This window comes from Oryx dammah, unplaced genomic scaffold (genome assembly GCF_014754425.2).
Source record: "Oryx dammah isolate SB20612 unplaced genomic scaffold, SCBI_Odam_1.1 HiC_scaffold_24, whole genome shotgun sequence".
Taxonomy (NCBI): domain Eukaryota; kingdom Metazoa; phylum Chordata; class Mammalia; order Artiodactyla; family Bovidae; genus Oryx; species Oryx dammah.
In genome coordinates, this window is record NW_024070208.1 from 82,206,952 (window position 1) to 82,230,039 (window position 23,088).

The 23,088-nt window shown below is 41.1% G+C and overlaps 1 protein-coding gene across 1 annotated transcript in view; it reads left to right on the plus strand.

The window, feature by feature from the left end:
- Positions 1–23,088, plus strand: part of MYO16 (myosin XVI) — a 389,767-nt gene that overhangs the window by 36,720 nt on the left and 329,959 nt on the right. The window contains exon 3 of the mRNA XM_040267295.1: positions 6,930–7,073. Within this exon, the coding sequence (XP_040123229.1) occupies positions 6,930–7,073 (144 nt within the window). The remainder of the gene's footprint in view (positions 1–6,929; positions 7,074–23,088) is intronic.

Genomic DNA, 23,088 nt, shown 5'->3' on the forward strand with positions numbered 1-23,088 from the left:
CCCCCCCTTCCTCTCTCTCTCTTCCTCTCTCTCTCTCTCTTTCTCTCCCTCTCTCTCTCTTTCTCTTCCTCTCTCTCTCTTTCTCTTCCCCTCTCTTTCTTTCTCTCCCTCTCTGTCTCTTTCTCTCTCTCTCTCTCTCTCTCCCCCTCTCTCTCAGTAGTGAGTTATTGAAAGTCACTCAGTCGTGTCCGACTCTTTGTGACCCCATGGACTATACATACCATGGACTTCTCCAGGCCAGAATACCGGAGTGGGTAGCTTTTCCCTTCTCCAGGGATCTTCCCAAACCAGGGTGAAATATATATATATATATATATATATAATACAAGGCTAAATTGAACGGTTCTGAGTGATAAAATATATGGCCTAGAGAACCGTATTGTTGGTCAGAAATAGGGAGACACGGCTTCTTTACCGTTGAGCCAGCTAATCTTCAGTGAATGGAGTTTGCGTATCTGCATTAAAGAAGATCCTTTTGAACACGAATCATATTCAACAAATAAGCAGAATAATACTGTATTAATTATTGAGCATTAGGCAGCCATCCTTTCTTTTATTGACTTTCTTGTCCCATTGAGCTTTTACAATTCTCTGCTCATGGCCTGGATAATATAAATGTGAATAAAACTTTACTACATTCTTGTGGAAGCAAGCAGGGAACGATTAAGTGAATAAACAAGTAAATAACCACATAAACAAATAAATATAGCCGTTTCACATGCAAGAAATTTTTGCTGGTTCAGTTAAGGGCAAAAGTTAAGTAAACAGAGATGTCAATAATTATTCAGCTTAGTGGTCTTTAGGACTAATTTTAAGCATAAGACATGATTTTGAAAAAATGCCCAGATTAATATAAAAGCCTAGTTTATAATTGTGTACCAATATTTTAAAAATGCTGTATTTCTTCACTCAGCACAAACCATGTTATGGGAGGTCACGCATCGATCAGATGGAAGCTCTCTAACCTGGGCTGGATCTGAGCCTGGTTGCCTCCTAGAGTCACCTGGCAGCTATAAGATACCAACATTACCTTCTGGTGACAGCCCAGCCTGGAGATTCTGACTTCACTTTTCTGGGGTGTCGATTGAACTTTGGGTGGTGCTCCCCCAGGTGATTCTAATTTATGGGCAAGGTTGAGAACCACTGCCAGCAAGAGCAACTTGTGTCTCCCAAAGCCTGGGGGGCACCCAGGGTGCAGGCAGTCATACTACACATAGAACAGTAACTCAGAATCTAGATGGGGAACAGAGCTGAAGAATGTAAGCCGTTTCTCTCCAGTGCAGATTGAGATGGAAAGAGAGATTTCTAGAGCATTTTGGCTGTGGAGTCCTTGTTTTATCCTCAGAAAGCCACCTCGCTCCAGCATCGATGGAGATGGAGAGGGTTCTGGGGTGTTTTGGCTGTGGAGCCTCTCTGTTTTATCCTCACATCATTACCTGGCTTACGTGACATTTCCAAGGAGCCATGTGGCCCATTAGTTCTGGGTCCCAGGTTTGGTTGTAACAAGCAGTCATAGGCTAAGGACATGCTGCACACCACTTCCTAGAGATAAGAGTCTCCTCTTGGTCAATATCACCGGCATCCTTACCAAGAGGTCCAGCAGTCTGTGTGTTCTCGAGGAGACCACCCTGGCCCTGCCTTCTTTTCCTGGGGGCACTGACCGCTCCCTCTGTGTCCCCCCTTCAGAAGGTGAGCAGGAGGGAAGTAAGTCACGTGCCAGCTGCTTTCAGTCTTTTTTCCCCTCTGTGTGATCACATGGGATCCATGTACCCTTTCCATTAAGCTTCAGGAGACTTCTAAGCTCACAGAGCCTTGTTTTTCCCCATCTCTGAGTTGGGGATGTTATTCAAGCTGATACTCTCAAAGTATTTACTATGATGAACAGGAGTTCAAAGTATGAATCGTGTTCAATTGACTTTCAAACCATAAAGTGATTTTGATATGTTAGATATTAATCAATAGTACTTTCATCTCGTTTGACTTTTTTTATATTCATAGTAGATCTGTGGGGGTGGGCCTAGGCTTATGTACTTTAGTAGGTAAGCAGCTGAGGGACAGAGTTAAACTCACACAGCAGTAATTAGTACCAGAGCTTAAACTCTGACCTTCTATCTATAAATACTGTAGTCTTTCCTCAGTAAGTTTCCTAGTGGTACCTGGATTGAGTTTTCAGAGAATGCATATTCCACTGGACTAGTGGCAGACAGATCTTTTCTTTGGAAAAAAAAATCTTGTCAGTTCATTGTTGACAGTCCATCCATGTCTACAAATGACGAAATTTTGTTCCTTTTCATGGCTAAGTAATATTCCACTGTATTTATGGACCATGTCTTCTTTATCCATTTCTCTGTTATTGGACATTTAGTTTGTTTCCATGTCCTGGCTATTGTAAATAGTGCTGCCGTGAACATTGGGATGTATATGTCTTTTTCAGTTATGGTTTTCTCTTGGTATATCTCCAAGAATGAGATTGCTGGAGCACATGGTAGTTCTATTTTTAGCTTTTTAAGGGACCTCCATTTCTCCACTGTGACTATATCAATTTGCATTCACAATAGTAGTGCAAGAGAGAAATATGTAATATATTTTTACTCTATGTGTGTGTGTCTGACAGACAGAGAGAAAGAAGCAGAGGAGGACGACCACTTCTTCATATACACATACTGTGTCCAACTTTATTGAGCACATAAAACTCCATCCTGACAATCAGCCAAGCAGCGGCTGCTTTCCTGACCTTTGAAATACGGCCAGAATGCTGCCGTCTCCCTTCACCTGGATAGACCGTCTTCCTCTAAACCGCCCTCTCCCCTGGGCCTGCAGCTTCCTCGTCCACTTCCGTGGCTCCATCCGAGTCCAGCCTGCATTCTGTGTCGCCCAGAGCATCCAGGCTGGGGCACTCCTCCGTCAGAATGAACCAGCGCCTTCCCTTCCCGCTCAGGGAAGACCCCGAGCCCTGCCAACTGCACGGGATGAGCTCCATGCCCACGTGTCCAGGGACCCCTGCTGCCCCTCCTGATCCTTTAAAGAGCCCACCAACCCCAGGCCCCCGTGCTCTCACTGTTTCTTCCACTTTCCGATGAAACCCGCATGGCTCCTTCCTCTGCTTGCTTTGCGTCTCTGCTCAAAAATCATCTACTGAAAACACTCTCCCAGGGCTTGTCCCCAAGGATACGGTAATCCAGCCCCACCAGCCCACAGTCAGCTCAACTTTATGTGGCTGTTTGTCTCCTTTCTTATCACACAGTTGCCACCAAACAGATTATAGGCACAGTGTGATTATGTTCTGTTTACCAGACTGTCGGCTGCCTCGGACGTGGCCAGTTTCATCACATCTGTAGCACTTACGGGCAGCCTGGCACTCAGAGGTGCTCAGTAGATTTGTTGGGGAGCCACATTAACCCCTTAATTGCTTAATTAATTAATGTGATGCTGTGATAGATATTACGAGTTAAGATGCAAGCAGTCTTATTTAGAGTGGAATTTTCAAAAAGACAGAGAAAAAAATAAACTGATCACAGCAGACCTGCACGAGGGATAAGCAGGCGATAAGAAAGAGGAAAATGATGACATCACTTGGCCACCTTCAGAGGTCAGTTCTGAAGCCTCCTCTGCCCTCCTGGTCAGACTGAGTTACTCTTCTATCCAAGGTCTCATCACACATGGTCCTTGCTTCTGCTATGAATCTTGTCATAATGGATTGTAATGAGTGGAGAACATGCCTTTTCTCTCTGCTAGAGTAAATTTTCAAAAACTGTGACGTCTTAGATACATTTGTATCCTTAGCCTGTGATGCATAGTAGGTACTCAGTACATCCTAAAAGGATAAATGGGTGGATGAAGGAATGGGTGGATGGATGGATGAACTGTAAGAATATAGGGATTTTTGCCTAATGAGACGGCCCATGGAACAGAGTAAAAAATTCAGAAATGGTAGAGTTAGAAGAAAGAAGAAATGAGAAGATGAAGGTGATGAGGTGAACAGGAAGCACTCAATTAGCTCTGAATCCAGTGCAAATACTCTGCATCTTTGCACTGTTAGACTTTGGTTGTCAGGCTAAGATGAAGAGGCTTTGAAGCTGGAATACATGTAAGAAAACCTCTTGACAGCTGCAGGAACGTGGGCTCAGCTCTGAACCTCCTTTTCCTGGGGTTACTGAGTAAATAAAAACAAATAAAAAATTGCAGGTTGCCAGAGAGACAAAATTACAGGGTTTCAAAATGCCTTAGGTACCAAAAAAGGCAATTTTGCCCTTGAAAATGTCAAGCGTGAATAGCTCTGTGTTCGCTCCACCTCTTGGGTATCCTGCATTATAAGTCCTGATGCTTTATCAGCACCAACGTTCTAATTATATATTCTTAGATCAACATCTTTGAGAGAAAGACATTGCATGCTTGTACAGGGCATCAGGAAAAAGCTGTGGAAGTTGCTGAGCTTTTCCAGTTTCATTTATTTAACTCCACTAAGTGAGATTTCTGGAAGACCTCTGTTAGAAACGCCCAGTAACTGTGAAGTTGAAGGAACGTCGCTCAGTCGTGTCCGACTCTTTGCGACCCCGTGGACTGTAGCCTACCAGGCTCCTCTGTCCATGGGATTTTCCAGGCAATAGTACTGGAGTGGATTGCCATTTCCCTTCTCCAGCAGATCTTCCCAACCCAGGGATCGAACCTGGGTCTCCCGCATTGTAGACAGACGCTTTACCGTCTGAGCCATCAGGGAAGTTGGAGAAGAATAATTCCATACGTGTTAAAGGTGGATAACTGATGCACGCTGAGGGCTTAGTTGCTTCCATTGTGCCTGATTCTTTGCAACCCTATAGACTGTGACCCACCAGGATCCTCTGTCCATGGGATTCTCCAGGCAAGAATACTGGACCCACATCTATCTCCTGGGACTCCTGCATTTCAGGCAGATCTTTACCGCTAAGCCACGGGGGAAGCCCTGGATAGCTGATACACAGGTTTTAATATTTTTCATCATATACAGTCTTTAGTTTTAGCATGTTTTAATAAGCTTTCAGTAAGTCTGAATTTTCCTGTTTATATTCAATAATCAACTCTCTGGCAGGTGTCAGCTACTATCAGAGGAAAAATAATGAAAACAAGTAACAATCTTTTGCACCCCAAGGATTTAGTCTCTTGAGGGCAGTATAGAAGAGACTCAGTCTTAACTCTTTGGAAGGAAAGGTGCTATGTATGGAGTTAAAACCAGAGTCACAAAGGGCTTTGCTGAAATGGAGTTTTATTAATAAGTTAAGACCTTTAATGTATAAACTGTTGAGAAGGAGCTCTTGGTTCTAAGGAAACACTCTTGACTGGAGTATGAAATGTGAATTCTTTTGATTCCGTGCTATGACAGCAGACGTCCATAGCAGTGGAATTCCAAGTGGCTCAGTGGTAAAGAATCCGCCTGCTGATGCAGGAGCCACAAGAAATTTGGGTTCACTCCCTGGGTTGGGAAGATCCCCTGGAGAAGGACATGGCAACCCACGGCAGTATTCTTGCCTGGGGAATCCCGTGGACAGAGGAGCCTGGGTGGGGGGGTGGCTATAGTCCATAGAATTGTAAAGAGTCAGGCACGACTGAGTGACTGGGCACACCCATGAGCATAATGAAAGCAAGCTGCAACAGGTTCGCAAATATGCTCAAGACATATTGGTAACTGCCAAAACCAGGTTAGAGAGTAGTGCATTCTCTTGACTCGAGACAGATAGATCGGGGAGGGGAGAATCTTTTTCAACAGCAGAGAGAATCTTGAAGACGAGATAAGGACTTTTTATCAGTGACCCAAATGGGAGAGGAGACAGAATCTCCTTTCTCTTTTTAACTCTTTCTGTTTACATATTGCTTGAACATTAAAGCATGTATGTTTCTATACAGTAAAAGAAATTAATGCAAAAATACTGTGAACTATGTTTTTATTAGAAGCTTAAATTCCAAGTGTTTTACTCACTTTCCTGTTCTGCTCAGTCACTCAATCTTGTCCAATTATTTGCTATCCCAGGGACTGTAGCCCCCCAGGCTCCTCTGGTTCATGGGATTTCCCAAGCAAGAATCCTGGAGTGGGTTGCCATCTCTTTCTCCAGGGGATCTTCCCGACCCAGGGATTGAACCTGCATTGGCACGTGGATTCTTTACCACTGAGCCACCTGGGAAGCTTAAAAGTTAGGCTGCTAATTTTCAGTCAGTTCAGTTCAGTCGCTCAGTCGTGTCTGACTCTTTGCGACCCCATGAATCGCAGCACGCCAGGCCTCCCTGTCCATCATCAACTCCCGGAGTTCACTCAGACTCACGTCCATCGAGTCCGTGATGCCACCCAGCCATCTCATCCTCTGTTGTCCCCTTCTCCTCCTGCCCCCAACCCCTCCCAGCATCACAGTCTTTTCCAATGAGTCAACTCTTCACATGAGGTGGCCAAAGTACTGGAGTTGCAACTTTAGCATCATCCTTCCAAAGAAATCCCAGGGCTGATCTCCTTCAGCATGGACTGGTTGGATCTCAGAAATTTATCCTGTAGTCCCCATTTCCAATGTTGTCAATCTAGTGGGTTATCAGTCAGTCAGTTTAAAGTTTTCCTAGAACTCACTGATACTCCGTTCATTTATTTAGTCATTTTTCTCTCTGTTTCATATCATATAGTTTTTACTGCCTTCAAGTTACTAATCTTGTCTTCTGTAATATCTGGTCAGTTTTTTTTTTTTTCCACTCTCCATAGATTCAGTTTTCCTTTCTTACATAAGCTTCTTTTCTTATAAGTTAGTACAGAAGGGGAGCAAATTCCTCGCCAGTTGAGCTCCACCTCCCAACTTCCATAATTGGCACTAAAGTTTTCTGTATGTAGAAAAGAAATTTGGAATAAGAATAAGCCTATCATGATTTATGGCAATAGTATATTTTCCTTTTCTCTTTCTTTCTTTTTTTTTTTCTTTTAGTGTGCTCGGTATGATAATGTCTTCATCGCAGAGATCCTGATTGACAGAGGGGCCAATGTCAACCACCAGGATGAAGACTTTTGGACACCGATGCACATGGCCTGTGTGTGTGACAACCCTGACGTTGTCCTGCTGCTTATATTAGTAAGTCAAGCGACTCAGTTTGTTACCATTGAAGAGATTTGATGGCATAGAGAAGTCTGGATACTTAACTAAGTATCCAGACGTAGAAAAGTCTACATACTTAACTAATACTCTTTCATAGTATGTGATACTTCAGGTGAGAAAAAGTAGGTGTTTATGTCAGCACTTATTTGCCTGGAATTATAAGATAGTTAAGAGACTGATGTTGTGGGTCACTGTATAGTTAGTAAAACAATTTGTGTAGATATCATACCAAATTGAACTCCTCTCACCTTTTTCTTGGAAACTGTATGCCTTGATACCTCACAAGTCAGAGCTAACTAAATAGTTTGATGATTGTTGTCTTCTCTCTCAATTCATTTTCCTAATGTTCAGCCAAACTGGGCATATGATAGTAAGGATATATGGTTTATGTTGAATCTTCTTCTCTTGTTAAAATCTAGCAAAGAGGTATCTACAACATTTGTGTTTACAGGAAAGTGAAAACTTTAAATATAAAATCACTGGAATTATTTTGCTGTCATTGTCTTCAGTTATAGCTCAGACATAGACATGGATCCTTACACATACTGTAATTATTTTAGAATTGGAATCCGTTCTGACTGGTTTATCTCTGACAAAGATTTTAAGAAATTATGCAGCATTGTTTGAATGCATACTAGAATATAAGAGTAACAATGAATGATTTTGCTTTTGTGCTGTATTTATAAAAATCATATAATTCCTTAGTGATTTTCTATTATGTACCTGGCTTTTTACAGAAGCCCCCAAGATTTCACATGCAAGCAAATTGGTACTCAAAGATATTAAGCAAGCTGCCATAGTCCAGAAAACACAGTATAGATTTGAACCCAAGATCGTTGTCCGAAGTTGATCCTTTTTCCCATGGGTCTTGGTGCCTGCCCTAACCAATAGCCGCACGCTTGATGGCTAAATATAAAAGAACCATATTGTCCTGCATTTTGAAGACCAGAAGTCTAACATCAAGATGTTGGCAATGCTGTAAGCATTGCCTCTGTGAGCTCTAGGGAAGAATTCTTCTGTGGGTTCCCCTAGCTTCTAGAGACCCCTTGGAATCCTTGGTGTTCTTTGTTTAGAGATGCTCCACTCTCTAGCTCCATTATCATAGGACCTTTGTTCCTATATCTCTGCATCCAAATACCCCTTTATAAAGACATCAGTCATAGGGTTTAGTGTCTACCTTAACAGCCTCATCTCACCTTGATCTGCAAAGACCTTATTTCCATATAAGATCTGTCACAGATTTTAGGGTTAGGACTTGAACACATCCTTTGAGAAAACACAATCCTACCACACCGCTTTCTTCTCCCTTTTTAAGATCATAAGCAGAAGCATTTTAGGATGAAGACTATGACTGGAGACGTCCTTAATCTTGTAAGAGGTTTAATTTGGCCTAGTTTTGTCTAATTTGTCCCTCAAGAATTTATATACATATATTTTTGTTTTTATAGTAGAAGTGTATGTCACTGGAAATGTGTTCCTTTCAAATCCTGGAATGTGGCGGCTATAATAAATAAATTTAAAAAGATAAAGGAAATAAGGAGTTGAGCTTGAAATAGAATCATTTGGAGGGCTCGGACTCTACAGGAAAGCACACAGTAAGGCACTTGGCTCATTGATAAGAACAAGTCTTCATTTTACAGAAACATAGCCTAAGAGGACCTGCTCTAGCACGTCAGCATAAAGACTGTGGGTTTTGCTTAGTTGCTTATTATTATAGGAAAATTTAAGACTCATCTCAGAAGAGAATTATGTGACCTTTCAAGTGACATTATGAAATCATCAACTGTGAACTGTTTAGAATTATCTGTACTCATAGAAGAGCAGGCTAACTTTTTAGAAATCATTTATTCCTCATTTTCCCATGCTTATTTATTTGTTTTGGATGCAAGGCATGTGGCATCTTGCTTCCCAGATCAAGGATCGAACTCACGCCTTCTGCACTGGGAGCATGGCATCCCAACCACTAGACTGCCAGGACATTCTTTTATATATATATATATATTTTTTTGTTTGAAAGTTCAACCACTGAATGACTTGAGTGATGTTGAACTTTGATTTTATAAAAATAAGATAGAAAGTTAGATTCATAGCTTTTCCGGTTTTCCTATGTTTCAATTTATTTTTTTCCTGAATATTAGTTGAGAGATTCAGTCACTTTTTCAAGCCCTGTCTCCAATTATTTTCTCTGATTGTGATTAGTTACGCCAAACCTTTGCCAGAATAGGCTTTCTATTTCTGTTTCATTCACGCAGAATGCCTATGGTTATTCTGAGAACCCCATATTCATGTGACTGTGCTTGGATTCTTAAAATCCTTCTCTCATTTCCTCAATGTATACTGCTGGATGAAGACTTTCTTGAGTTCAGAGAGCTTGTCAGCCCTTATTTCACTGCCTGCCAGGATTTCCTTCCTGCCTTCATTCTGGAATATCTATTTCTTACTTCTGATGGAAAACGGTAGGAGGATCTGACTTCTTCACAGAGTCTGCATTTAGTCTTGGTCTAGTCATCTCATATGATGCTGACAATTTAAACTTTTACGGACAGCCAGGGGAAGGGCTCGATAATGGCAGGGTTGTGATTTGAAGGTGCAGCAACTGTAACCGCATGCAGAAGACTCCCCTTCAGCATATGGAGACTGGTCTCGAGCAGCGTGGCTGTCAGAAATATCACTGATGGACCAGAAGTAGAAAATCACCCCGACCACCCTGAGGGCAGGGATGAAGCATGATTATAACCGGAGCAAGAACTGGTACCTTTGGTGTCAATATAGAAGGTACACAATAATTACAGAAATAAGTTAGACACATAGTGGCAAATTAGTTAGGTTTTCCGTGTGAGTTTTTGCATATCTGAGGAAATATATGTGAGCCTTGTTCCTGTTGAGGTTAAACAGTATCTTCCAAGGAAAATCAAGAAGCTCTGGCACCAATGCCATTTCCCAAATTCTTGTTCAGAAAAAGAATGACAATCTGAAGAAGGACTAAACTGTTGTCTCGACTGGGGACACCCTCTTCATGTCATTGTCAGACTCCGTGATAGCTCCATTTTGATGAGAAGGATTTCTCGACACCCCTTTTGGGGCTCTCTTATTGTATTCCCCTGTTCTTTGGCATTTTCTCCCACTTGCTGCTACAATCATCAGCACATTAAATGACTTCTTTTAAAATAAGTCCATAGTGATTTGCTGTTTCCCAGACTTTAAGAAACTTCTCTGTTCAGTTCAGTTCAGTTCAGTTCAGTTCAGTCGCTCAGTCGTGTCCGACTCTTTGCGACCCCATGAATCGCAGCACGCCAGGCCTCCCTGTCCATCACCAACTCCCGGAGTTCACTCAGACTCGCGTTCATCGAGTCAGTGATGCCATCCAGCCATCTCATCCTCTGTCGTCTGCTTCTTCTCCTGGCCCAATCCCTCCCAGCATCAGAGTCTTTTCCAATGAGTCAACTCTTCGCATGAGGTGGCCAAAGTACTGGAGCTTCAGCTTTAGCATCATTCCTTCCAAAGAACACCCAGGGCTGATCTCCTTCAGAATGGACTGGTTGGACAAGGGTCTCTCAAGAGTCTTCTCCAACACCACAGTTCAAAAGCATCAATTCTTCGGCGCTCAGCCTTCTTCACAGTCCAACACTCACATCCATACATGACTACTGGAAAAACCATAGCCTTGACTAGACGGACCTTAGTAGGCAAAGTAATGTCTCTGCTTTTGAATATGCTCTCTAGGTTGGTCATAGCTTTTCTTCTGAGGAGTAGGCGTCTTTTAATTCCGGGGCTTCAGTCACCGTCTGCATACACATCTGATTTATGGCATATCTTATTAGTGCGTCTATGGCTTGAATGTATACTTGTAAGTGTTAGAATCTGCTCTGCCTCTTGTCTGTGGAGAGAGGAACAATAGACTTTTCTGTGCTGTTTTGTACCATGGTGTCTTAATAGCGTTGCTCAGTGTCCACTTCTTTGCTGACATGACTTTGGATTACAGGGTTGCATTTATCTGAGGCATGCTAGATCTGAATTTTCACATTTAATTTTTTGCTGTGGCCACAGTTGCTAAGCTGCTCTGTCGTATTAGCAATCCTAAAACTGTGACCAGCCTGTCCATTTTAGCAGCCCATTGCATTTTGAACCATAAGAAACAAATTATTTTTTAAAGCAGTTAATCATTTTAAATGGAAAATAATTTGAGTTAAGCACTGTATAAGATGCTTCTATTGGGGGAAAATGATTACCTATTCTCCTGAATAGTCATCTCAGATTTTTTTATCTTGGGGAGGAAAAGCTTTGATTCTTCACTTGTCTTGGATCTGTTTAATAAACCTTACTCTAAAGAGTGTCTATTATACATAATGTCAAGAAATGACTAATAGATAACTGAGGATAAAGCGTTATTTAATAGTTTTCTTTTTCAAGGGATGACAGGGAATGTTGAATTGCTGAATCCTTACTGTTAAAATTTTCCCAGGATATCTTGCAATATATTTTCATTCCCTGAAATCATGAAGTGTAGGAGATACCAGCACATGGATAGTCATTTAGTGAGTGAGACTAATACTATACTTGTTTCAGTAATAATGAAACAGTAGTGTTTCAGTAAGCGTATACTATCACTGTGGAGAAGGCAATGGCAACCCACTGCAGTGTTCTTGCCTGGAGAATCCCAGGGACGGGGGAGCCTGGTGGGCTGCCGTCTATGGGGTCCCGCAGAGTCGGACACGACTGAAGCGACTTAGCAGCAGCAGCAGCAGACTGTCATTGTGTCACTCCGGTAACAGAGGGCTGATTCCTCCACCCTTGGCCTTTGGCGTTTGCATATCTCATGTGAGCAGTGTCTCTGCCTGCAGGAGGTAGTACATCACACACTGTTCAATGGGGAAAGCGGGACTAGATCATTTTAACGGGCAACCACTGGAACCCAGCGGCTCCCCTGTCACTGAAATAACAAGTGATGTTTCAAAACACATACTGCCTGCTCCGCGTTAGGTGGCTGAAGCCAGTGTGTGCTGTGCTCAGTCGTGACCCCATGGACTGTAGCCTGCCAGGCTCCTCTGTCCATGGAAGTTTCCAGGCAAGAATACTAGAGCGGATTGCCCTTTTCTCCTCCAGAGATCTCCCTGACCCAGGGACTAAACCTCTGTCTCTTGCGTCTCCAGTGGCAGGAGGATTCGTCACCACTGTACCGCCTGGAGAGCCTGGCCAAGTTGATAGACCAAAATTAAATCATTCCAAGACTTCATTCATTCATTACTTAGACTATTTCCAGGTTAAATCTTAGTACCCAGTTTTCTATATTTGTTTAATTATAAATTACCCTTTCCATCACTTTGATCTGTTAAATATTAGAACACAGGGTACCCTGCCATTTCGTGACATTTTATTTCTCCCTAGAAAATGAGCTAAAGCCCAGCAGTTCATGATACGCCTTAGTTTCCAGTAGGAACTGGGCAGAACATATGAGTATCACTCAACTCTTTATGTAAATGACGACACACACGCCAGAGTTAATATTCTTTTCAGAGGTTGGTCTTGCGTTCAGCTTTTCTGAGAAAACTGAAGTTTTCAGGCTTCAATACCTACAACCTCCTACTAAAAACTGTCGATTTTTTCCTAAATATTCCCTGGCTTTCTTCCACCCTTAGAGAGGTGTTTGTTCTCTTTTATAAGCTAATTCCTTCCACATCCTCTTCCGAGTCTATGAGTTGCTCCTTCTCCAAAGGTTTCTCTATCATCATTTATGGAGCTTTCATTTCCATAGTCATCCTTGTATCTTTTTCCTTCAACTTCTTTCATGGTTATGTTCCAGTCCGTACCATTTCTGTCCTTTCTCGAGCCCATCTTTGCATGAAAAATTCCCTTGGTATCTCTAATTTTCTTGAAGAGACCTCTAGTCTTTCCCATTCTATTGTTTTCCTCTATTGCTTTGCATTCATTGCTGAGGAACGCTTTCCTACCTCTCCTTCCTATTTTTTGGAACTCTACATTCAAATGGGTATATCTTTCCTTTTCTTCTTTGCCTTTAGCTTCTCCTCTTTTCTTTTCTTTTTTTTTTTTTTTTGCTTCTCCTCTTTTCTCAGATATTTGTAAGGCCTCCTCAGGCAGCCATTTTGCTTTTTTTGCATTTTTTTTCCATGGGGGTGGTCTTGATCCCTGCCTCCCATACAATGTTACAAACCTCCGTCCATAGATCCTCAGGCACTCTATCTATCAGATCTAGTCCCTTGAATCTATTTGTCACTTCCACTGTATAATCATAAGGGATTTGATTTAGGTCATACCTGAATGGTCTCATGGTTTTCCCTACTTTCTTCAATTTAAGTCTGAATTTGGCAATAAGGAGTTCATGATCTGAGCCACAGTCAGCTCCTGGTCATGTTTTTGCTGACTGTATAGAGCTTCTCCATCTTTGGCTGCAAAGAATATAATCGATCTGATTTCAGTATTGACCATCTGGTGATGTCCATGAGTAGAGTCTTCTGTTGTGTTGTTGGAAGAGGGTGTTTGCTATGACCAGTGCATTTTCTTGGCAAAACTCTATTAGTCTTTGCCCTGCTTCATTCCGTATTCCAAGGCCAAATTCGCCTGTTACTCCAGGTGTTTCTTGACTTCCTACTTTTGCATGCCAGTCCCCTATAGTGAAAAGGACATCTTTTTGGGGAGTTAGTAGTAGAAGGTCTTGTAGGTCTTCATAGAACCATTCAACTGCAGCTTCTTCAGCATTACTGGTTGGGACATAGACTTGAATTACTGTGATATTGAACCGTTTGCTTTGGAAATGAACAGAGATCATTCTGTCATTTTTGAGATTGCATCCAAGTACTGCATTTCAGACTCTTTTGTTGACCATGATGGCTACTCCATTTCTTCTAAGGGATTCCTGCCCACAGTAGTAGATATCATGGTCATCTGAGTTAAATTCACCCATTCCAGTCCATTTTAGTTCTCTGATTCCTAGAATGTCAATGTTCACTCTTGCCATCTCCTGTTTTACCACTTCCAATTTACCTTGATTCGTAGAACTAACATTTAATTCAGGGACCTGACATTTAGGGTCCTGTGCAATATTGCTCTTTATAGCACTGGACTTTACTTCCATCACCAGTCACAACCACCGTTTGGTGTTGCTTTTGCTTTGGCTCTATCCCTTCATTCTTTCTGGAGTTATTTCTCCACTGATCTCCAGTAGCATATTGGGCACCTACTGACCTGGGGAGTTCATCTTTCAGTGTCCTATCTTTTTGCCTTTTCCTACTGTTCATGGGGTTCTCAATGCAAGAATACTGAAGTGGTTTGCCATTCCCTTCTCCAGTGGACCACATTCTGTCAGACCTCTTCACCATGGGAATATTTCATGCAAAGATGGGCACAATAAAGGACAGAAATGGTATGGACCTAGCAGAAGCAGAAGATATTAAGAAGAGGTGGCAAGAATACACAGAAGAACTATACAAAAAAGATCTTCATGAGCCAGATAATCACGATGGTGTGATCACTCACCTAGAGCCAGACATCCTGGAATGCAAAGTCAAGTGGGCCTTAGGAAGCATCACTACAAACAAAGCTAGTGGAGGTGATGAAATTCCAGTTGAGTATTTCAAATCCTAAAAGATGATGCTGTAAAAGTACTGCACTCAATATACCAGCAAATTTGGAAACTCAGCAGTGGCCATGGGACTGGAAAAGGTCAGTATTCATTCCAATCCCAAAGAAAGGCAATGCCAAAGAATGCTCAAACTACTGCACAATTGCACTCATCTCACACACTAGTGAAGTAATGCTCAAAATTCTCCAAGCCAGGCTTCAACAGTACATGAACCGTGAACTTCCAGATGTCCAAGCTGGTTTTAGAAAAGGCAGAGAAACCAGAGATCAAATTGCCAACATCTGTTTGATCATTGAGAAAGCAAGACAATTACAGAAAAACATCTACTCCTGCTTTATTGACTATGCCAAAGCTTTTAACTGTGTGGATCCCAACAGTGTAAAATTCTTAATGAGATGGGAATACCAGACCACCTGACTTGCCTCCTGAGAAATCTGTATGCAGGTCAGGAAGAAACAGTTAGAACTGGACTTGAACAGCAGACTCGTTCTAAATCAGGAAAGGAGTACATCAAGGGTATATATTGTCACCTTGCTTATTTAATTTATATGCAAAGTGCATCATTTGAAATGCTGGGCTGGATGAAGCACAAGCTGGAATCAAGATTGCCAGGAGAAATATCATTAACCTCAGATATGAAGAGGATACCACCCTTATGGCAGAAAGCAAAGAAGAACTAAAGAGCCTCTTGATGAAACTGAAAGAGGAGAGTGAAAAGTTGGTTTAAAACTCAACATCAGAAAAGGAAGATCATGGCATCCAGTCCCATCATTTCATGGCAAATAGATTAAGAAATAATGGAAATAGTGAGAAACTATCTGGCAGGGCTCCCAAATCACTGCAGATGGTGCCTGCAGCCATGAAATTAAAAGATGCTTGCTCCTTGGAAGAAAAACTATGACCAACCTAGACAGCGTATTAAAAATCAGAGACATTACTTTACCAGCAAAGGTCTGTCTAGTCAAAGCTATGGTTTTTCCAGTGGTCATGTATGGATTTGAGAGTTGGACTATAAAGAAAGCTGAGTGCCAAAGAATTGATGCTTTTGCACTGTGGTGTTGGAGAAGATTCTTGAGAGTCCCTTGGACTGCAAGGAGATCCAACCAGTCCATCCTAAAGGAGGTCAGTCCTGAATATTCATTGGAAGGATTGATGCTGAAGGTGAAACTCCAATACTTTGGCCACCTGATGTGAAGAAATGACTCACTGGAAAAGACCCTGATGCGGGAAAGATTGAAGGTTGGAGAAGAAGGGGACATCAGAGGATGAGATGACTGGATGGCATCACAGACTCAAGGGACATGAGTTTGAGTAAGCTCTGGAGGTTGGTGATGGACAGGGAAGCTTGGGTGCTGCAATCCATGGGATCCCAAAGTGTCAGATATGACTGAGTGACTGATCTGACTGATTGATGTTCCAGTACATTCCATTAGTTCAAAAAAAAAAAAATCAGAAAAACCAAAGAATACAAAATTCATCAAACTTCTTTCTTTGGATGGTCACCCTGTTATCCTTCTCATGTTCATAGTCAAACTTCTCTGAAGAACAGTGTAGTTTTCCTGACCCTAATTTATGGCCCCTATCACCCCATCTAGGTGACGTGATTTCTCTCCACTCAAGCCCCTCAAATGGCCCTTTGATAAGAATGCTTTGACATCTCTGTGATGGGGTCAGTGGAAACATTTCATGGTTTATCCAACTTAATGTATGTTTCACTAGGTTTAAAAGCAAGTTTGTCAAGCAAGGAAATGGGACAAATAGTCAATATTTTTTACTCAAGTTTGTATTCTTTGTGCTAATCGGCGTACAAATTCAAAGACAGCTACTCTGGGTATAAGCCCTGTTAGTGACTATTGATCAATAATATATTTTTTCTTTTTTCGGTTTTATGGTGGCCTGATTGACAAATAATCCTGTATGTATTTTACAAGATGATGAATTAAGTCTGTTTTGTACAATGATTACAACAGTCAAGTAAGTGAACACATCTGTCATCTCACATGGTCTTTCCTGGTAGCTCAGCTGGTAAAGAATCCACCTGCAATTCAAGGGACCCCAGTTCAGTTCCTGGGTTGGGAAGATCCCCTGGAGAAGGGATCGGCTACCCACTCCAGTATTCTTGGGCTTCCCTGGTGGTTCAGTTGGTAAAGAATCTGCCTGCAATGCGAGAGACCTGGGTTCGATCCCTGGGTTGGGAAGATCCCCTGGAGGAGGGAAAGGTTACCCATTGCAATATTCTTGACTGAAGAATTCCTTGGAGTGTATAGTCCATGGGGTCACAAAGAGTCGGACACAACTAAGCAACTTTCACTTTCATCTCACATAGTTAGCAATAATTTGGGGGGGGGTAGTGAGATGCTTAAAATCTGTTCTCTTAGCAAAATTCAGGTGTGCAATATATATTAGGAACTGTAGTCGCTGTAACATGCGTTCACTTCTGAGGCTTATTCATCTTAGAACTAAAGGCTCCGGCCATCTCATTAGCATCTCCCATCCGTCTGCCCTCCAGCCCTTGGGAACCACCGTTCTATTTTCTGTTTCTATTCGTCTGAATTTTTTGGTTGTTCTTGTGTTTTTCTAAATCTATTGCTACCTTGACTTTCTCAACAGTAGAGTTGATGGTATAAGTATCTTATCTGTAGTGAAAATATTTGCTCATTTTAAACAGTGACTAAGTCCATAAAAGTAAATTTCAGAAAACAAGCAAAGTGTCATTAATAAAAAAAAACACATACGGACGGTTTCTGGTTTCAGCTCAGATATGCTAGGAATTTGTCATTTCTGTCCTTGAGAGAAGAAAAAGGTTGAATGAACTAAAAATCAGTATCTTTTCTTGGACCCATCAGAGAACTGAAGTTGCCAGGAATATGTTTCAACCTTGAAATCTGGGCCACAAGTGAATCCAGCCAATTAGAGCTTGATATCAGGTTGAAATTTCCATTTTATTTGAAAAAATATATGAATTTGTAGAGGAAAATAATTTTGTCAAGCAAGTATTAAAATATTTAATGTTTGGCTCTAAAATAAGTACATTGATTATTAAATATGTCAAACATTAAATTGCATGAAATAATTAAGTACATCAAAAAGGTTGATATAAAGGATGTAAGGAATGGGACATTATACCAGTATAATAAATCAAATGCATAATAAGAGATGCTTAACAACAATAAAGCATAATCCTGCTATTTTGGAATATTATAAGTTTTTTCACTAGTTAAATGTCATTTTTCTCTTTAGAGTTACTTCTTTTCAGGAATGGCTTTATTGATTTATCCGGTATCCAAAAATATTACTAGGCTTCCACAAGGAATCTACACTTTGTAATAGCCTTAAATCATTTATAGGTAAAGAAGCAAAATGGATTTTGAAATAGGTGTTAAGTAAAAGCAGGATCCTGGAAATTCATTAGCTTTTTAAAATCTAAGATCATATAGAACCTATTGGAATGCCTAAGTCTGCCCCTGTAGCCTTCCTACACTCTTAAATTACATTCCTGAAAATAAGTCCCCTTTGGCCCATCAGAATGAACCTATAAAATGATACGTAGCTGGAGAAGAATCAGGGTCTCCATCCACTTGCACACCTCTTACATTCAATGACCTGGATGGTTACTATAAAATATATTCAAAAAACCAGTGCTGTATTTTGAGAGCTGTCAGATCTTACACAGCTGATGCTATCTGTGTATTCGTGTTACAGACATCACATCAGCTTCTTGGATAGTCGCTGTATTTATGTTGTAAATTATCAGCAATGGAAGCATCAGCAAGGATTTTTTATAGAAGTCAGTGTGTCCTGGCAGAATTGCGCTGTCTTCCCTCCATGGTGTAGCATAAAGAAAAAGGTAAAGAGAATATCTTAAGAACTTTCTAGGGAAGGATGCTTCTTTCAGTGTTTACCTTAGTGCTAGTTACACATGTTCTGAACCCTTAGATCGCATCCAGACATTTAACGGAAGGGAAATGCCACATCCGGAATCCTGTGATTTGGCGTCTTGACTTTCTGTCCACCTTGTGCTTTTTCTCATTTCATTCCCTGGAAGCCGCTGACCAGGGTCCTGTGCACATCTGTCTAACCGTGTGTTCTCTGGCTAGAGCTTGTTTGTGAGCATGTATTTTGGTTCACTACCAATGGCTTGTATATAACACACTTCCGTGTGTTATCCAGGACTGCTCAGTTTTGAGGCTGACTTCCATACAGTCCGTTCATCTGAGAAGAGGATGAGTTCACATCCCTGTGCCTGAGCAAGGGCAGGAATGCTGCTCTTTGGACTTCAGTCATCAGAGCTCGCTGTTTCACGCTCTGACTCCAGTAGGAGAGCAGACTCAGCTGGCTCACTTGCCGTCTGGGGTGGGTGGCAGTTATCAGTAATTTTCTATTCGGTTCAGAACTCATCCCAGGGAGGTGACTCTGTAGTGTTTGCTAGTAAATCAAGCTGCACAAAATCAGAAATTTCTTCACATTCAAATTTAAAGAAACATTGAATATTTAAACCACATTTGAAAAGTGCTTTGTTATACCATTGTAGTGTAAACTGCTCACTTACTTTGGGGAAACACATAGATATCAGACCCAGAACAGCAGTACTCCCGATCAGTGCTTTAATGTAACCTCTCTGTCTGCATTCGCTATTCTTGACACCCTTATTTCTTTTTCAATATTTTATCAATGGCTGTAGTATGATTTGGGTATTTTAATATTAATAGAAATATGATGTTAGGTCATTTACACTTTAGATACTTTATCTCTTTCAATGAAGATATTATGAGATCCATGTTTTTTAAAATAATTTAATTTCGAAATTTCCAGCCAGAACTTGCCAAATGAAAATCACTCTTTGACAAATCCTGTAGGCTATATTCTCTTAATGATTGTAGTCTATAAAAAAAGTAATATTTAAACCCTCCAAAGACTTTTACTTTGAGAACTGTGTAATTTGCAAACATCTTAACAAACTTTCAGAATTCTATGTTAAAATGTGAATATAGATGAGGTGGGGATTACTGTTTCATAAAATGCACACATTATACCCTTGCTTTTATTACTATCCTGTATTTTTGGTACTTGTTTGGTAGGCATGTTACTGTATATTGTTTGCTAAATCATTGATAAGTGATGACTCAGGAAGAAAGGAGCAATCTATATGCCCAAGAAACTGGGAAAATGAAGGAATGTCATATGAAAGAAATGATGTGGAAAAGTGTGATAAGACTATGAAATATATTTAAATTTAATCCCATTTGACTTCCTAGGCATTAAAATGCCAAAGAAAATTTAGTTTGGGAACAGTTTTTTAGACAGAAATGGTGGTGCCCCTTTCTATAATTCTGGAAGGATATTATTAAAACATTGGGTTAGGACTTTAAAGATTATACGTCAAGTCACTCAGTCGTGTCTGACTCTTTGTGATCCCATGGACTGTAGCTCACCAGGCTCTTCTGTCCATGGGGATTTTCCAGGCAAGAATCCTGAAGTGGGTTGCCATTTACTTCTCGACCCAGGGATAGAACCTGTGTCTCCTGCTTGGCAGGAAGATTCGTTACCACTGCACCACCTGGGAAGTCCTGTTTTTTTTTTTTTAATGCATTTTTTATGCATATTTTTATGCATATCATGCATCCAATCTTAGCTTTCAGTGAGGCCTGTGAGGAGCTAGTAAAGAGTGCTCTGCAAACTCGAGAGTAGAGAGTCTGAGCTGGTCTGAGAGGCCTGGGAAGCAGTGGAGTAAAATCCAAGGGACGTCTCCCTGGAGAGCCTGCCTTTGGGAGAACATTTCCTAAAACCCAGTGATTGTGAGTTGAGTGGTAACCATGGGAATGAAGGAAATAGTGATGATATATTTTGCATTGAAGTCAATAGTAATATTGACCTTTGAAATGTAGGCATTAAAGAAGGGGAGGGGATTTTAGAATGAACTAAAGCTTTCTGATTCTGAAAATTGGGAGAGAGGTTGCAGTGTACAAAGAAAGCAAACAGCAGCCAAGAAATCTTTTTCCATGAGAAGGACTGTGAACTTTTTTGAATATTTGAAGGTCAGGATCAATAAAAGACAGGAAGACATCCACCTGGGGAAGTCTAGGCTGCAGTTAGCTCTGGAACTCAGCAGAGAGAGAGAGGAGTCTTATTTGTATACACAGGGTAACAGAAGGCCTCGAGTAAATCAGATCAACCCATGAAAAGGTGACGTCCGAGAAAGAACATGGGAAAGGGGGCCAAAGTAAACTAATTAAAAGATTCTGAGAGAAACAGGACCCTACAGAGAAGACTGAGAAAGGCGAGCCAGATTTAGGAGAACCGGATGCTTTCATTGTCATGAAAGTCAAGGGGATAAAGCCTTGAGGGTTTCCTTGTGGTGACCAGAGGACTATACTACTTGCAATACATCTGCTACATAAGAACCTTCAAGTTGGGAGCTTGCATTCCATCAAGGCGTGAGTGGAGCTGCAGCTCGCCCTGCGCTCCTATGGCTGCTGGTGGTTCAGCTCTACCATCGCCCACCTCCTCTCCCTCCTCCAGCCTGTAACTCTTTCCTGTTCAGTCGATGCCAGCCCCTGGATGCCAGCTGCTGCACTGGCTTACTCTACTGTACTGGAAGATTTATGTATTATTTGTGTGAAAAGAATTATAAACCTATTACCATACAGTATTTACAGCCAATTAATTGTGTTAGTGCCTTGGCTAACTTTGTTGGACTTAGGAACAAATTGGACTTCGAGCCATGCTCTCAGAATGAAACTCATTCATATCTGGGGGACTTACTGTACAGGAAAAGCTAGTCATTGAAACAGGAAAAAAGCAAACCTCTTAAGAAAATTGCAGTCTGAATCCTTACATCAAATGTAAAAACATATTAAACTTTACGTGGTTTCCCTTGTGTACGTACCTAAATATTACAACGTGGAACATGAAAACTGTAATAGAATTTTCTGCACCACAGAAGGAAAAGGAGATAAAGGTGCTGACATCATAAGGCACTGGAGATAAACCCACATGAAGACCAACAACACAACATATTAAAGGGACAGAGAATATTCACAGCCTGTATTCTCAGCTTATTGGTAAATAGACCCAGAAAAGGCTGTATTTTCTCATAAAAGATAAGACATGCTCTGATTAGTCAAATAGGCTTTTTTTTAAAAAAAAAAAAAACAGAATAAACATCAAACTGGTATTGGAGAATAACTGTATGAACGGATGATGAATGAAGTGGGAATGTCCTGGCTCTTTCATGTAAGGTCTTAGTCAACAGATACTTACTGAAATTTGTGTGCTTCCAGCAAAGTAGCCTATGGGAAGAAATAAGTGGCTTCACAGAAAATGTAACACGTGCCCAGTACTTGAAATAATGTTGAACTTGGCCGTAACCATGTGGGGGATCTTTATGAACCCTTGAACCTGTGATCTCTTCTTACTTTTTTTTCTCAGAAATTCGTTATCAATAGGCTTGCTCATGAAACCGTACCTTTCAATTGGATGGTTGACCTTTAACTATACTCTGACCATTGACTAATTCGAATCTTACTGGAGCCAGCTCATCAGATCATCGTTGACTTGCCTCCAGTTTTATTCCTCACCTTTGAATTTAGTAGATTTAAAACTTGCCAGGGACCCAAGAGAATGGTCGTGTGTTTTCATCCCATCTCATAGTTTCATTCATTGTTCGGTATCTAAGATAGTTTTCTCAATATAAAGATCACATGTGTTTATTGTAGAAAATGGAAAGACACCCACAAATGTATAGAAAATTAATATCATTCATAATTCCTTTACATAGTCATTGGGTATATATATATTTAACTTCTTGCTTTTTTTGTTCTTTTACTTTAATACTAACTTATTTAAATTTCTTTTTCTATTTTTTGGCTGCACTGTGCCTCATGTGGGATCTTAGTTCCTCAACCAGGAGTTGAACCTGTGTCCCCTGCAGCAGAAGCAGGGCGTCTTAGCCACTGGACCACTAGGGGTGTCCCCACTGAATATATCTTCATGTGTTTTTAAATCAATCTCATTCTCCTCTCTCTCTTTCCCATACAGGTAAAATTCACACAGAATTCATCTGATATTAATATATACATCTTGTAGCCTATTTTAATACACTTTTTCTGTATTTCTCCAGGCATTAAGATTTTGTTCTGCATCATGGTTTTCAATGATATGTAGTGACATCATAAAATGTCCTTTCAGTTCAGTTTAGTCGCTCAGTCATGTCTGACTCTTTGCGAACCCATGAATTGCAGCATGCCAGGCCTCCCTGTCCATCACCAACTCCTGGAGTTCACTCAAACTCACGTCCATCCAGTTGGTGATGCCATCCAGCCATCTCATCCTCTGTTGTCCCCTTCTCCTCCTGCCCCTAATCCCTCGCAGCATCACAGTCTTTTCCAGTGAGTC